Raw genomic sequence first — 15,276 nt, 5'->3', positions numbered from 1 at the left:
GGGGAGTACTGGGGATGGAACCTAGGGGCTTTCTACCTCTAGGCTATACTCCCAGACTTATTTTCTATTTTATTTGGAAACAGGGTTTCACTAAGTTGCTGAGAACCTCACTAAGTAGCTGAGACTGGCTTTGATCCTGTGAGATCCTCTTGTCTCAGCCTCCCAAGCGCACCACACCCAGCTCCAATATTTGATTTTTTAAAAATTAATTATATATACTTATATTGGTACTTTATAATCTCACATCATAATGAAGCTCAGAATGATAGGGACATATGTGCAGACAGAACTTGGTGAGCTTACCCCAGCTCCCATCCCATTCCCTCCCCTTCTCTGTACCTGATATTGAGATTAGCATCGGCACTGTGTACATATATAAAGTATTTAATATCTTAAAGGCACATTTTCAGTGTTAGAGAAACTGTTGACAACTTTTAAAAAAGTTATCTACTTCTATATGGAAGACTACGTATAGCCTACGATATAGTCTTTGATTCATTTAGCCCATTATTTTTGAATTTATAACACTCAACAATAAATATATTAAATTGAAACCAATAGTGATAAAATATATGAAATTATGCCATTTACATTTTTAAATTTCAAAACATCTTATGATTTTTAAAAATAACTTTTTCTTTATATAATATACTAAATTCTGTAACCTGTAAAATAGGAAAAGAAATCGTGTATTCTGTACCTAACAGCAGTGAACTTCTAAAACCATTCAGATTTTGTATTTCATGAAGGTCACTTTTAAAGTATTTCGAGTAGTAGTACATGTGCTTTAAAAACTTGACTTATATAGCAACCTTGGTCAGAAATCTTATCAATAAGCCGGGCGTGGTGGCACACACTTGTAATCCCCACGCTTGGGAGGCAGACAGGAGGATCGCGCAGGTTCGAAGCCAGCCGTGCTGGCTTAAGAGACCCTGTTTCCAAATAAAAAGTTTAAAAATAGGTCTGGGAGTGTAACCCAGAGGTAGAAGGGTTTCCACGAACCCCAGAACCACCAAGAAAGAAAGAAAGAAAGAAAGAAAGAAAGAAAGAAAGAAAGAAAGAAAGAAAGAAAGAAAGAAAGAAAGAAAGAAAGAAATCTTATCAATAGCATTGCACAACTAATCAAAGTAGACACTTAAAAATATTTGTGGAGGCACCTGCAGGGTAGTGGTATCTAATGTCTGTTGATTTTGAAGAACTTTCAGGTTTACTTTTTGAAATGTTTACTTTTGATGCTAAGTATATTAAAATAATCAAATTCCAAGGAAATTGGTAGCACACTTATTTGCATATGGGTAGAAATATACTCTTCATCAAAATATCTAGGGCAGCCAGGTGTGGTAGCACACGCTTGTAATCCCAGCATTTGGGAGGCTGAGACAGGAGGATCACACAGGTTTGAAGCCAGCCTTAGCCACTTAGTGAGGCTCTCATCAACTTAGTGAGACCCTGTTTCCAAATAAAGTATAAAATAGGTCTGGGAGTATTGCCCAGAGGTGGAAAAGCCCCTGGGTTCCACTCCCAGTAGCACCAGCACCAAATATATATATATATATGTGTGTGTGTGTGTGTGTGTGTGTGTGTGTGTGTAATCTGGAGAGGCAGAATACCTCTGACTTTTTTTTTTGCAGAAATGAGAATTCACTATATTTTGATAAGAATATTTCCTTTGCATTTAAAGTTTTGAAGACTTTTTTGTTCTTTTTGGTTGCTGACAAGTAAATTCTGTTCATACAAACATTTTGAAATTCTTTTGAAAAATTATCTCCCCAATGTAGACATGATAACTATAACACAACAAAGAGAAAATAGTTCCTCCCTTGGGAATTCACCATTGAAAAATACATTCATAGGGTGTAGTGGTACATGCTTGAAATCCTAGTACTTGGGAGGCTGAGACAGGAGAATCACAGATTCAAGACCAGTCTCAGCTACTTAGTGAGGCCTTCTGCAACTTAGCAAGATCCTGTTTCAAAATAAAGAATTAAAAGAAAAAAAGGGTTAGGGTGTAGCTCAAAGGTAGAAATACCCTGGGTTTGATCTCCAGTATTGCAGAAAGAAAAGCAAGAAAAAAACAAGGAAGCAAGGAAAGGAAAGGAAAGGAAAGGAAGGAAAGAAGGAAGGAAGGAAGGAAGGAAGGAAGGAAGGAAGGAAGGAAGGAAGGAAAAGATTCAGTACCCATAGCCTACAATACCCATTACACGACATTACTAGACTTAAAGTGTTGCGATGAATATCTTGTTAGATATGAATAAAAGAATTGAATAAATACAGCTGTTAAACAACTTTGGAGAACTGACACTTGAGAATCATACCATTTATTCTTTCTAAAATTTTAAATGGACAATATATGAACAAGTAGCCTGGAACTTCCCACTGTCCTTGGCAGCCGATATGGCACAGCTGGGCAGATGAAAGGTCTTGCGTGGCCGTGGGCCCACAGTGACCCCACATACACTTCCATGCTTTTTTTATCCATCTGGAGCTTCAGTGAGGCTTAGTCATACTTCTTTTTGCTTCAAGGTAACTCCTTGGTTCCAACTCTGGTCTGTGTCCAAATTGGAATAGGTTATGGAGGGATTAGGGCCTTCCTCCAGATAGCTTGGTCTCTTGCTTTGAAATGTGGCCAGACAATCAGAGAGATGCAAATCAAAACTACCCTGAGATTTCATCTAACTCCAACTAGAACGGCAATCATTCAAAACACAAACAAGAACAAATGCTGGCGAGGATGTGGAGAAGTGGGAACTCTAAGACATTGTTGGTGGGATTGCAAATTAGTGCAACCACTTTGGAAAACAGTATGGGGAATCCTCAGAAGAATGGGAGCAAATCTACTATTTGATCCAGCAATACCACTTCTGGGTATCTACCCAAAAGAAAGGAAACCAAACTACCAAACTAATGCATGTGTATCTATGTTCATAGCTGCACAACTCACCATAGCCAAACTATGGCACCAGCCAAGATGTCCATCAACAGATGAATGGATTACAAAACTGTGGGATATGTACACAATGGAATTTTACTCAGCCATTAAAAAAACTCAATTACATCATTTTCAGTGAAATGGATGGAACTGGAGGACATTATGCTAAGCAAGATTAGTCTGTCACAAAAAATAAGAAATCGGATGCTTTCTGTAATATGTGAAAACTAAGGAGAAATGGGTCATAGTAGGAACTCTAGATGAAAAAGGAACTTCTAGAGAGGATCAAACAAGACAACCTAAATGAGGGGATGGGTTGGGGGGAGAAGGAAATTCTCTAAAACACACAATGTACTTAAACTTATCGAAGTCAGCTACTAAGCCAAGCAAGGGAAGGTGGGATGGGGAGGGAATGGGGTTGGAATTGGGTAGAGGTTAAATCGGTGATGAGTACATGTATGTCCACACAAGTTTTTTACCCCCAATATGATGTATAATGGACCAATAAAAAATTTTTTAAAAAAGAAATTGGTGCTAAGAATCAAAGAACCTTAAAAAAAATGAAATAAAAACTGCAAAAGGCTTGAAAGGTCTTAATGTCTTGTTATTTTTATTTTTATGAAGTTTGTAATTCTTCCTGAAGAACTCAGTAGGCTTTTAGTAGAAAAAACATGGATTTGTGGGATGATTTTTATCATAATGTTATTCAAAAATATAATAAAGCAGTATATGTAGCTGTATAATTTTTATGGTTTTGAATATATTTTATCAAGCTACATACTTTAAATGATTAGTAGTCAGACTATCTAAATTTTAATTGCAATTGTAGCAATAGTGATTTTTGTAACCTGAAGTGAAACTAATGTCTCAGTTTCTGTCTGTACTAGTAAATATGAAGACATTGAATAATTTCTAAGAATCCTCCTAATTCCAAATTTTATTTTTAATTTGGAACCTTACAGATGTATTATTTTATTAATCCAGTAAAATAATATCTCTGGATAATTTTATGCTATTCCCTTTATATTACTTAGAATGAAAACATGCCTATACTTTCTCATGTGATTAAATCAAGAGTCTGACATAATTTTGTCCATCAAAACCATTCATATATGACTTGATGAAAATTAGGGGTCTCGAATGTTACCTTGTTCTATTACTAGTGGTAATGTTAAGGATCTATTATATTTCCATTTCTCCATCTGCAAAATGAGTTATGAGGCTTGACCTGTATTATACATAAGGCTTAGTCGTATAGCTAAAAATTGGATGCCTCACAGTAAAGATACAACATAAATCCAAAGAAGTATTTCCGGTCAAACAAACAATGATTGTGACTTTAGTGTCTATGAATCACTTTTGGACCTATTCATCAGAACCTCTATTTAAGACTTCTATATTGCATAATGGAAGAAGCCAATTGCAGAAGAAATTTATCAGTGTTAAGCAATATTTAGCTATGTGTCAATAAGCTTCTCAACCTCTGAGACTCATTAAAAATAGCCCTTCATGGTACATAAAAAATTAAATGGTGGTGGCACAAGAAGGAAATCATGTTCTTTAACGCTGCCTTCTCAAGCCGAGAATGGTGGCACACATTTGTAATCCCAGTACCGGAGAGGCTGAGCCAGGAGGATCACAGTTTGGAGAATAGTCTCGGCAAGTACTGAGACTCCCATCAGACTAGTGAGACCCTGTTTCCAAGTAAAAATAAAATAGCACTGGGGGTGTCTCTCAGAGGTAGAATGCCCCTGGGTTCAATGGTTCAATCCCCAGTGAGATACACACACACACACACACACACACACACACACACACACAAACTGCCCTCTCTGAAACTTTTAGATGGTGAAATGTTGTTACGGACTGTGGTGCTGATTACCCTGATGTGTCTATTTGTCAGTCAAACTATATCAGTGTACTGTATGGTGAGCAGTTAATGTTTAGGGAATCTCTGTACTTAGCCTGGATTGGATTTATTAATTCTTTTTTTCATATTGCTATCATCAAATTCATCCTTGGTGTCTCATTACTAGTCATGTTTCATCTTTATTGGCTTAAAAGTGCAGGATCTTTTGAAGCTACTGAATTTGCCCAAGTTTGTTCCAGTTACTCCTGCCTTACTACAAATTAAGCCAAAACAAGAAAGAACGTAGCTGCTATTTATGCCCTAATTTGCCAATTTCCCCTTTTCTGTTTCTCTCCCGTTTTCTACATGTGGAGGGTTTTTCAGTAACTCTTTAGAACCCTGTGGTCATTCTTTGATGATGGCCATCTTAGAAGGACACTTAATGGTGGGATTAATGCTTTGATTCCACCAAGTATATAAAGAGAGGGCAGTTTGTGTTTGTGTGTGTGTGTGTGTGTGTGTGTGTGTGTGTGTGTGTGTGTGTGTGTGTTATCTCACTGGGGATTGAACCATTGAACCCAGGGGCTCCCATCAAGATGAGGGTGAGAAATCTACCCACACTGGGCGCTGGTGGACCACTGTATATGGTCTCATTGATAAAACTATTGTTTATTGCTAAACAGAAAATAAGTCTTCCCTCTGGACTGGGGATGGGAATGGGTGGGCCACTTACTTGCTGTTCAGTTTCAGTGAGAACTTTTCTCCAGATTAGCTCAATGCATGATGATGTTGAACTATGTGGCTTACTTGAATTTCACCTTTCAGTGTGATTGGCAGTAATTCAACTAGTGGCCTTCCTAATTTATTTTTCCTATCTTTTCATAGAACAATGATGGCAGTATTGACTTCCGAGAATACGTGATCGGCCTGGCTGTCTTGTGCCACCCAGCCAACACAGAAGAGATCATCCAGGTGGCATTTAAGGTACTGTCAACCCTGCTGACAGCATCTCGCTTGGCCTCATAAACAAGTGTTGACGCTAAGTGTATTATTTGAAAATCAGTCAATCTGTTACATGAGTTTATAGATCTGCTGTGACAAGTACAGGAGAATAATGTGATTAAGTCAATTGCTACTGAGAATAAAAAAAAAAAACCACAAGCATTCATTTAAGCAAAAGTGGAAGCAGCCTTAGAAACAGCGTCAAAATTGAAGAGCAGGTGATTTAACTAATTAACTTTAGAAATTCTTTCTTTTCAGCCTTTTCATTTTGAAGCCCTGAAGTGAGGATTATAAATAAACACCACTTGTCACTAGTCATCCTGATTTACTGTGGGGAAAGTTCTGATCTGTCCTTAATTTTTCATTCTTTGCATCAGAGGTATTTTGAGTGTTAGTGTGCTGAAGGAATTTATTTTGTTCTTGTGATGTCAGGTGGACACCATCATAAATGTTCCAAGTCTCTCCCAGCATATCTTTCTGCTATAGTATCACATCTATTTACCAAAGCAACACAGGAATCTCAGTTGCAAGCAAATGAGTAAAATCCGTGGCCCCAGTCCCCAGCAGAATTTGATGACCTTTTGAATTGCGAGTGGTAAACTCCATTTGCCACTTACAAGTGCCAAAGGAGAAGGAGGAAGACATTCCACAGTGTTTTCATTCTGAGAGTAAAGGTGCTTCATCTGTCACTATCTCAGGTGATGTCCTCTGTGAGTTCTAAGCCCTTGTGGCCATCTTTTTGGCAAAATAGAATCCTGACCTTCCGTCTTGCCTCAGCAAGCTGAGTACATGGAATCTTGTGTAGCTAATTGGTCTCTCAGCTTCTACCAGGGCACAAGCCGATGACCTTCTCTATTCATGTTTCCTACTCTTTTCTTCCTGACTTTCTCTAAGAAGAATGTCCCACTGTAATTCCAATGAGTATTCTTCCACTGATGCTAGGAGGAAAAATTCAATTCATAATTCACATTTTAGAAAGGGTATGATTAGCCGGGCGTGGTGGCTCATGCTTGTAATCCCCACGCTTGGGAGGCGGAGACAGGAGGATCGCGCTGGTTTGGAGCCAGCCTCGCTGGCTTAAGAGACCCTGTTTTCAAATTTTAAAAAAATATATAAAATAAGTCTGGGAGTGTAGCCCGGAGGTAGAAGGGCTTCCAGGAACCCTAGTACCACCAAAAAAAAAAAAAAAAAAAAAAAGGTATGATTAGTCTGGAACTATTTGAAAGGAAAGTAAAGATGTTTTGATTAACAGGCCCATAGTTTTCTATACAATGGGAGGATATCATTCCCTCAAAGAAAACTGGGATGTTAAACTTTCTGCCAGAGCCCAGATCATGGAATTTACAATGGTTCAGGAAACTGTGTAGCAGGGAAGCTATTGGAATGTTGAGTGAGGGAGATGGAAGAGTTTGTGAAGGGAGGGACCTGGGGTAGTTGTGGCCGAGGACAGATATAAAGGCTCCAGGAGGGACCATGTGAAGGGAACTTACACAGAAGTGAGAAGGACTCTGACACCAAGACTTCCTTCTCAGTCCTCAGAGGCCGATAAGTAGCCTTGGGAATTTTCATGTGTCTTATCGTTGGTAGAGAAGCACCTGAGTTTACTTTTTATTTCAGATTGGTTTAAACTAAGTTAACTTTTTAGTCTATAAAGAACCTAAGTGGTTGATTCTTAGCAGATGGCCATAAGGCAAGGGCCAGAAAATTTCTAAAGTTTAAAACCTCCAGCTTTTTGCAGACTTATTCATCATAAAACCTAAAATTACACACATAGCTAACTTATTCCAATCCAGATATTTCTGTTTCTGTTTTGGGACTGTATGTGTAATTATAAGTTTAGCTGAGCAAATAATCACTTTTGGTTTACCAATGAAAGACCTGATAGAAAATTTGGCCCTTAATCACAGTAATTACTGTTTTTAAAGAAGTCGTGAGAATTTCATCTAGCCTAGGCCTTGGCTAGGGGATGGGGGAGGGAAGAAAGGAAGATGTTTTGGCTATAATTAGGTTTTTTTTTTTTTTTCAGGATAGCAAGGGTCATACTCTTTGTTGGTTCTTTTTAACCTTTTTCATGTGTGCTTTATGTTTGGGGATTGTTTTTTACAAACTCTTATTTTTTATTTATTAGTTACCTTTTATATGTAGGATTCTTTCACATCTCATTTTTTGGGGGGTGGCTCTTCATAGTTAACTTCCCATCTTTGATTTCACCTTCACAATGACCTTGAGAGGTAGAACATTCATAGTTTTTCTAGTTACAAGACTCTGGCTGACTGACAGATACCAAAGTGGACTTAGTCATAAGGCCGGGGAGTCGGCTGAGGAGCAAACTTTGAATCAGGCAGCTGCAGAGGTTTCAGCCATAGGAACTGCCCCAAACCCTCCCCTGGGCACTGCAGTTAACGTGCACACACTCCATCTCAGTTCATAACTCACGTTCCAGGGAGGGTCTGGATGGTCTTGGACTATGTGCTTGATAGAAAAGTCAGGGTGTTTCGATTAAGAGTCCCACAGTATTCTGTATAACAGGGGTGATATCATTCCCCAAAGGAAACTGAGGTGTTAAACTTTCTACCAGAGCCCAGATAATAGGGTTTGCTACAGATCTAGGAGCTGTGGAGCAGAGACAGTTGGAGCGATGAGTAAGTGAAGGAGAAGGAGAGTTTAGTGAGAGGAGGGGTAGTTGTGGCCATGACAGATGGAAAAGTGAAAGCTCCATTAGGAACCAGGTGAAGGGGCGTATACAGAAGTTCAGGCCACCAAAGCACCCACTGGTGCCAAGGCTTTCGACTGTTGAGACGAGTTGGTGGCAGTTGTTTAGGAACAGAGGCCTTTGAAGAAACATTAGAGCTTGTGAAGAAGGAGGTGTCTCTGAGTCCTGGCAGCCACTGCTGAAGTCCAAAGTACATAAAGACCTCGCTCGGAGTTTACAGTTTGTGAGAACAGATGCTAACTCACTGCTCACTTTCCAGCTATCATACCCCTGGTTTGGGAGCCAAGTGGTTAAAAAAAAAATGGACTAGGATCCAGTGCTTTCTCAGCTGGGGACAGCAGATCACAATGTCAAGTTAATATGCTTTTCTTTTCCCACTTGTCATGAGCAGTTACAACACTATTCAACACTTGCTTTTTTTTTTCTTTTCATGATTATCATACCTTATATAGTGCCTGATTTTCTCTGCTTTTGATCTTACATTGGGTCAGAAGTAGAGACTGACTCCAACAGCAGGAATTCTAGGTGTCATCTCCCTGGATGTAAATTCTAGTTCTACCACTTACGAGTTGGGTGACTTAGGAGAAGTTACCTCTCTCGGGCCTCAGCTGTCCCATCTGTAAGACAAGGCTGACAGTGGGATCTCCCTGACATAAGACTGTTAGGAGGATTAAGAATTATACATGTAAAGTGAATTTTACATGTATTGTTGAATACTTGGATCAGTTTATACTTATGAGTCAGTGCTTACACCATTAAAATTCCTAACACCCAGGAGAAGATTCTGATTAAGGGATATTAATTATCTACCACTTATCCCTGTTTTACTGCTTGACTCTCAACCTATTCTACTGTACTACCTTTTCCCCTTCACCTAAAAATATATTCAGCGTTTCCCTTCCTAGGACAACCTCCTCCCATGCTTGGCTACTACTTTATTATAGTCTACCCTTTGTTCTATAATTTTGTCAAAGAGGCCATACCAGTTGCCTTCTCATTTCACTTCTCTTCCTTTCTTGAATCCCTTTACCATCTGCCTTCCAGTCCCCTGATGTTTCTTGACATCATCACAGTCTTCTAATTACCAAGTCCAGCAAACCATTTCACTTCTTGCTTGGCCCTCCTGTGGCATCTTACTCTGTTGGCCATTGCCACTGTCAGAAGCTCTTTCTCTGCTATGAAAACTCTCCCCTAGCTTCCGAGACCATTGCATGCTCCTGTTTCCTGGCTCTCGTGTCTGACTTCTTCATCTGTCTGTTCCTCTGTCCTACACACACCTCGACTGCTGTTCCAGGGTATTGCCTTCCTTTGCACATTCTTTAACATAAGCTCAGACATGCCCATAGCTTCGGTTGTTACCTGAATTTGTAGCTCATGCTTCATTAATCTCCTGAACTGATATCTGAATCTCTTACTGACTCCTGGCACCTCTGGCTCTAATTTAACTTGTCTGGATTTAACTCTGGATCTCATTTGGCACTTGTTCTTTTGACTGTTTCTCTCTCTCTCTCTCTCTCTCTCTCTCTCTCTCTCTCTCTCTCTCTCCCTCCCTCCCTCCCTCCCTCTCTCCCTCTCTCCCTCTCTCCCTCTTTCCTCTCTGTGCATGGGGGTGGGTACTGGGGATTGAACCCAGGGATAATCTTACCTCGAAGCTAAACCACAGCCCTATTTTTTTTTTTAATTTTGAAACAGGGTCTCACTAAGTTGCTAAATTGTAGAGGGCCTCACTAAGTTGGTAAGGCTGTCCAGGACCTTCAATCCTCCTGCCTCAGACTCCCAGTACTAGGTTACAAGTGTGTGCCTGTGCTACCATGCTTCTCTTTGTTAATGTAACAGCTTTCACCCAAGTACCCAAGCTAGAAAACCTCAGCCATTTTGGCTCCTTCCTTTCCATTACTACAAACCTCTTCTGTAAGTCCTGTTCTTCCTGTTCATATACTCCGGACTTAATTGGTTTTCTTGCCTGTAGTCTTATCAGCCTCCTGCCTCCAGCTCATCCTCCACACTGCTTTAAAGATTTCCTTCAGTTTGTGTATAATCACATCACCTCCCCTCCCATTATCATTCTACAAGATTAGGTGAGGCATTATATATCCACCATGATCTGATTCCCACTTATCCCTCTGTCTCTTGACTTGAGCCTCAGGCAGTCACATGCCATTTCTCGTGTCTTCTGGGAACATCTCTTCATAGTCTAAGACCCATCTCTGATATCAGCTCCTCTGGAAAACCTCTGACCATGTTTCCCACAGGATGCCCACGTCCCTGTGTTCCTATTTTATTTATTTATTTATTTATTTATTTATTTATTTATTTATTTATTTATTTTTGGTGGAACTGGGGTTCCTGGAAGCCCTTCTACCTCTGGGCTACACTCCCAGACCTATTTTTACATTTTTATTTGGAAACAGGGTCTCCTAAGCCAGCGTGCGCAACTGGCTTCGAACCTGCGCGATCCTCCTGTCTCTGCCTCCCAAGCGCGGGGATTACAAGCGTGCGCCACCATGCTCGGCGATACTATTTTAATTCTGTCTCTTTCTAAACTTTAAGTGTTGTTAAGATTAGCAGAGACTATATTTTCTTCGTGTACATATCTTATCCTCTGGCACAATCAATGTTTGAATTATTAAAGAGTTTATTTTCCAAGATCATTCCATATCAGTAGTGCTCTGAGGGAACTCACTCTTATAATTTGTTTTTCCTTCAGCTCTTTGATGTTGATGAAGATGGCTACATAACAGAGGAAGAATTTTCTACCATCCTACAGGCTTCGCTGGGACTGCCTGACCTTGATGTTTCTGGTCTCTTCAAGGAAATTGCCCAAGGGGACTCTATTTCCTACGGTGAGTGGGCAGTTTGGCCTGATTTACAAGGAGGGCATCTGAACTATGAATTGAAGCTTATACAATCATTTTTCCCTTAACTCAGCACTAATAGTAGAAATAATAGTAATGATGTGATAGTAATGATGCTGTAAATAACAGTAGTAGTAATGTGATAGCAATAATAGTAGCTAATTATTGACAATTCACCTGCCAGGAACTCTTCTAAGCATTTTGTAGACATTGACTCATTTAATCTTTAAAGAAAGCCGATTTAATCTGTATACTTACTTATTCTTTTTGACTAAGTAACTCTGCTAAGATCATCCAGCTGAGGCATGTCAGTCCTCCTGTCACGCCTCAAGACAGCTTGGCCTTAGAGCCTTAGAGCCTGCACTACTGGCTTCGTACCGTAGCGCCTCTCATGTCTACTATCATGGTGACCAGCTGTCAGCAAGGTCAGTCAACACTGAACACATTCATCAGGCTTGGTTGTGATGACTGGAGAGGATCCAGACCAAGGTACCAATAAAGCCATGTATCAGTGATCACTGTAGCCGTGTTCACTTTCATTGTCTCATCTTAATAGCAAACCTCGTGAGAAAGAGACCACCGTGGAGGAAGTCCTGTAAGACAGTGAAAGGCCCATCCACTAGTGAATGTCCTTTCTCCTGGTGGCTCAAATCCACTCATCAAAACAAGTTACTTAGGGCTGAAGGATGGTAATTCAGTTTCTCCGCATTTTATAGCACAGTTGTGCAGAAGCACACCTCACTGGAGAGGCGTAGGTGATTGCTTCCGGCCCTACCCTTGATACCATAGAAGTCAGGCTGGTTGATCTTCCCCAGTCCTTCCCCTCAGCCTGGAGAGGGATTCCTTAATGACTTAATTACTTTTTCCTATGATGTTCAAAGAGTTTCGGCTTGTTAACTTCCATGGGATGGGGAAAGTGGATCACATATTTCTCTTACTCTGTTTTTAATTACTGATATTTTGGCTGTCCCATTTTCTCTTTTAGGTAATTAAGTGCCTAGGGCCCTTGATCTATTGAGTTCACTAAAAAAAAAAAGAGAGAGAGAGAAAGGATAAAACGGGGAAGTATATGATAACGCTTCCTAAGCCCATGTGTGCTAATTCTTTGAGATTTTTCTTTTTATAAGTAATACTGTATTACTAGAAACTACCAAATTTTGAAAAATGATTTGGAATTTCACTAGAAAGTAGTACTAATACTTTTGAGGAAGTCTGTTTTGGTTCTTTGGACTTCTGCTTTTTTCTTTTCAGAATACACGGAACGTCTTCCTTTCTCTAATATTTTACAAGTCCACAGGTTTTAGGAATGTGTGAGATATATAAGTATGGTTTTATTTTGAACCTAGCCATTGGCATGTATCATAAATATTATCCTTTAAACTGTTTTAATCTTGGTTTCCCATTTGTCCAGTTAATGCCTAAATCTCACATGCAGCTAATTCACAACACTTCCAGAAATGTCATGCCACTGACATCCCAACAGGAAATCTTAATCTTTTGAACACAGGACAGGTCTTGAAATTGAAGGTCTTTGTTTTCAGTAAATCAACTCTCATGCTCAGTTATCTTAGAAGTCCTTTAAGTCCTCTTCTCCATCACTGAAATAGGCTATACTATTTTAAATAGTATAGAAAAATTTCAAAAATTGAGAGCACTATTATATTTTAAACCTCTAGCTTGTTGTAGGTTTAAGATTCAAATCCTTACATTTACCTTAGTAAGCCTTCTATACCTTTTATCTTAGTTCCTAAACCTAAAACACTTGAGATTAAAGTCCACTGCTCAGACTCTTATGATATGATTGTTATATACCCTTCCTAGCTATCAGTGATGGTAAGCCAGGACTCAGCTTTTCAAGATTCTATTTTTCTATGCCAGTGTTAAAACCAAAATAGTTTTAAAAGCCAATAGTAGAAAGTCATGGGTAAAGACTTTTATTAAAACATTTTTATTACTAAAATATAGTAAATAGAATAAAACAATTATAGAGCACAATGAAGTTTGTAAAGCTGGACCATTCAGGTCCAGCTTTTTTTCAAGAACCTCAGGAATCCTGTGTGCCCCTTCCCACCAGCCTCCTCCTCACTCATAAAGGAAGGAATGGCTACCCCAGCTTTAAGAGGAATTTCTGAGCTAGGTAGAGTGGCACTCACCTGAAGTCCTAGCTCCTGGAGGGCTGAGGCGGTAGAATTTCTTGAGCCCAGGAATTTGAGATCAGCCTGAGCAACATAGGGAGACCTTATCTTTAGGGAAAAAAAGGAGAGTGGGTAGGAAGAATATCTGCCTTATCTTACCATTATAAGATATTCTTACTCTTAAGAATATCTTAAGATTTTACTGAAAAAGTATATATCTTTAAATACTATATTTTGTTTAGTCTTAAGTTTTTGAAATTTATATAAATGGACTTTCACAATCTGTGTTCTTTTGTATTGGGATTATTTCATTCAACATTGTGGTTTTAAGACTCATCAACTTTGTTGACACATGACTATTATTCACTTGTATTGCATTATGTTCCACGAATATGCTACAATCTATTTGTTTCTACTGTTGATGGAAATTTGATTAGTTTCCATTTTTAACCTATTATGAATAACATTACTGTGAATTATCATACTTGTCTTCCAGAAGACAATATGCATGCATTTTTCTAGATTGTAGTCTTTGGAATAAAACTAATGGGTCAGAGAGAGAGAGAGAGAGAGAGAGAGAGAGAGAGAGAGAGAGAGAGAGAGAGGATGAGAACGTATGCATGTCTTTAACTTGACTGGATAATGGAAAACTATCTTCCAAAAGCGATTTCCATGAGCCATGTCTATGAATTGAGTAATACAATTTTTCAAAAATTGTATGATTGAGTTCATTTTTTAATCTACGTTCTGCCAGAAGAAGATTCACCTAATTTGTTGTATTTTTTCTCCTCTTCTAGAGGAATTCAAAAGTTTTGCCCTACGGCATCCAGAATATGCTAAGATATTCACAACATACTTAGACCTCCAGACATGTCATGTGTTTTCGTTGCCAAATGAAGTCCAGACAACTCCTCCCATTGCAAGTAATAAAGTCAGCCCCGAACATCATGAAGAGAGTACCTCAGACAAAAAAGATGCCTGAAAGCAGTATTTTTAATGAAGAAAACTCAGTGGCTTTGCTTCAAATTATAAAAGCACTTATTGATAGTATTTTGGTGTGCTTCTTGAGTAATGATGTTTAAAATAGAAACGTGTTTTATAAAAATGATAGATTTTCTTACTAAAAATGCTTTTTATTCATCTGCATTTATAAGTAATATTCCTTTTCCTTTGTGCTTCACTGGTTAACTTACTAGTGATAGATACTATGTATTTTTACGGATTTCCCCACTTAATTTGCATAACCAAATGAATACTGGTCTCAGTTATTACTGGTGCATTAATCAATGCTATAAAAAGCTTAAAAAAGTATAAACACTTTATAATATACAATACACTCTCCTTCAAACAACAGTAATAATATGTTTTCTCTAATTCCTTCTCCTTCTGAGAATAACAATGAAGAGTCTGAGAAGCATTACAGAACTTTAAGTCTTTAACTTCACAGATTCATTTTTTCATTTAAGTTTCAGTTTCTTGATCCTAGAATATGGGAAGGGAGGGGTCTCTAATTAGATGAAACTTCTGAAGAACTCATATTCTCTTAAATGTGCATCTCTGCTACCTGTTTCCTTAAACCAGCTGCTAAGGAAATCATATCTTTGTGCATGATCTACAGGGGTAGAACTTTGTTTTAAAGATGGCCAGAGGCTAAGTGGGACTCGCCTTATTGAAGGTAGCATGGATTGCCTAATGAGAAAATGAATTGTTTGCCACAGAACTGAATTCAATTTGAATTGATGGTTCAGCAGGCAGCACTTGCCCAGTCAATGAATCAGATTTATTCTATTTAT

At 38.8% G+C, this 15,276-nt stretch overlaps 1 protein-coding gene across 1 annotated transcript in view; it reads left to right on the top strand.

Annotated features, from left to right (window-relative positions):
• LPCAT2 (lysophosphatidylcholine acyltransferase 2) overlaps positions 1 to 14,465 on the top strand; it is a gene marked incomplete at both ends in the record, with an annotated part of 79,064 nt that extends 64,599 nt beyond the window's left edge. Inside the window, 3 exons of the mRNA XM_080703530.1 lie at positions 5,664 to 5,762; positions 11,201 to 11,336; positions 14,281 to 14,465. Coding sequence (XP_080559656.1) covers positions 5,664 to 5,762; positions 11,201 to 11,336; positions 14,281 to 14,465 — 420 coding nt within the window. The remainder of the gene's footprint in view (positions 1 to 5,663; positions 5,763 to 11,200; positions 11,337 to 14,280) is intronic.
• Between the last annotated feature and the right edge of the window lie 811 nt (positions 14,466 to 15,276).

The sequence above is a fragment of the Muscardinus avellanarius genome (genome assembly GCF_963383645.1).
Source record: "Muscardinus avellanarius genome assembly, chromosome: 10".
NCBI lineage: Eukaryota > Metazoa > Chordata > Mammalia > Rodentia > Gliridae > Muscardinus > Muscardinus avellanarius.
Note: the sequence above shows the minus strand (reverse complement) of the source record. Positions and strands in the feature narration are given on the sequence as shown.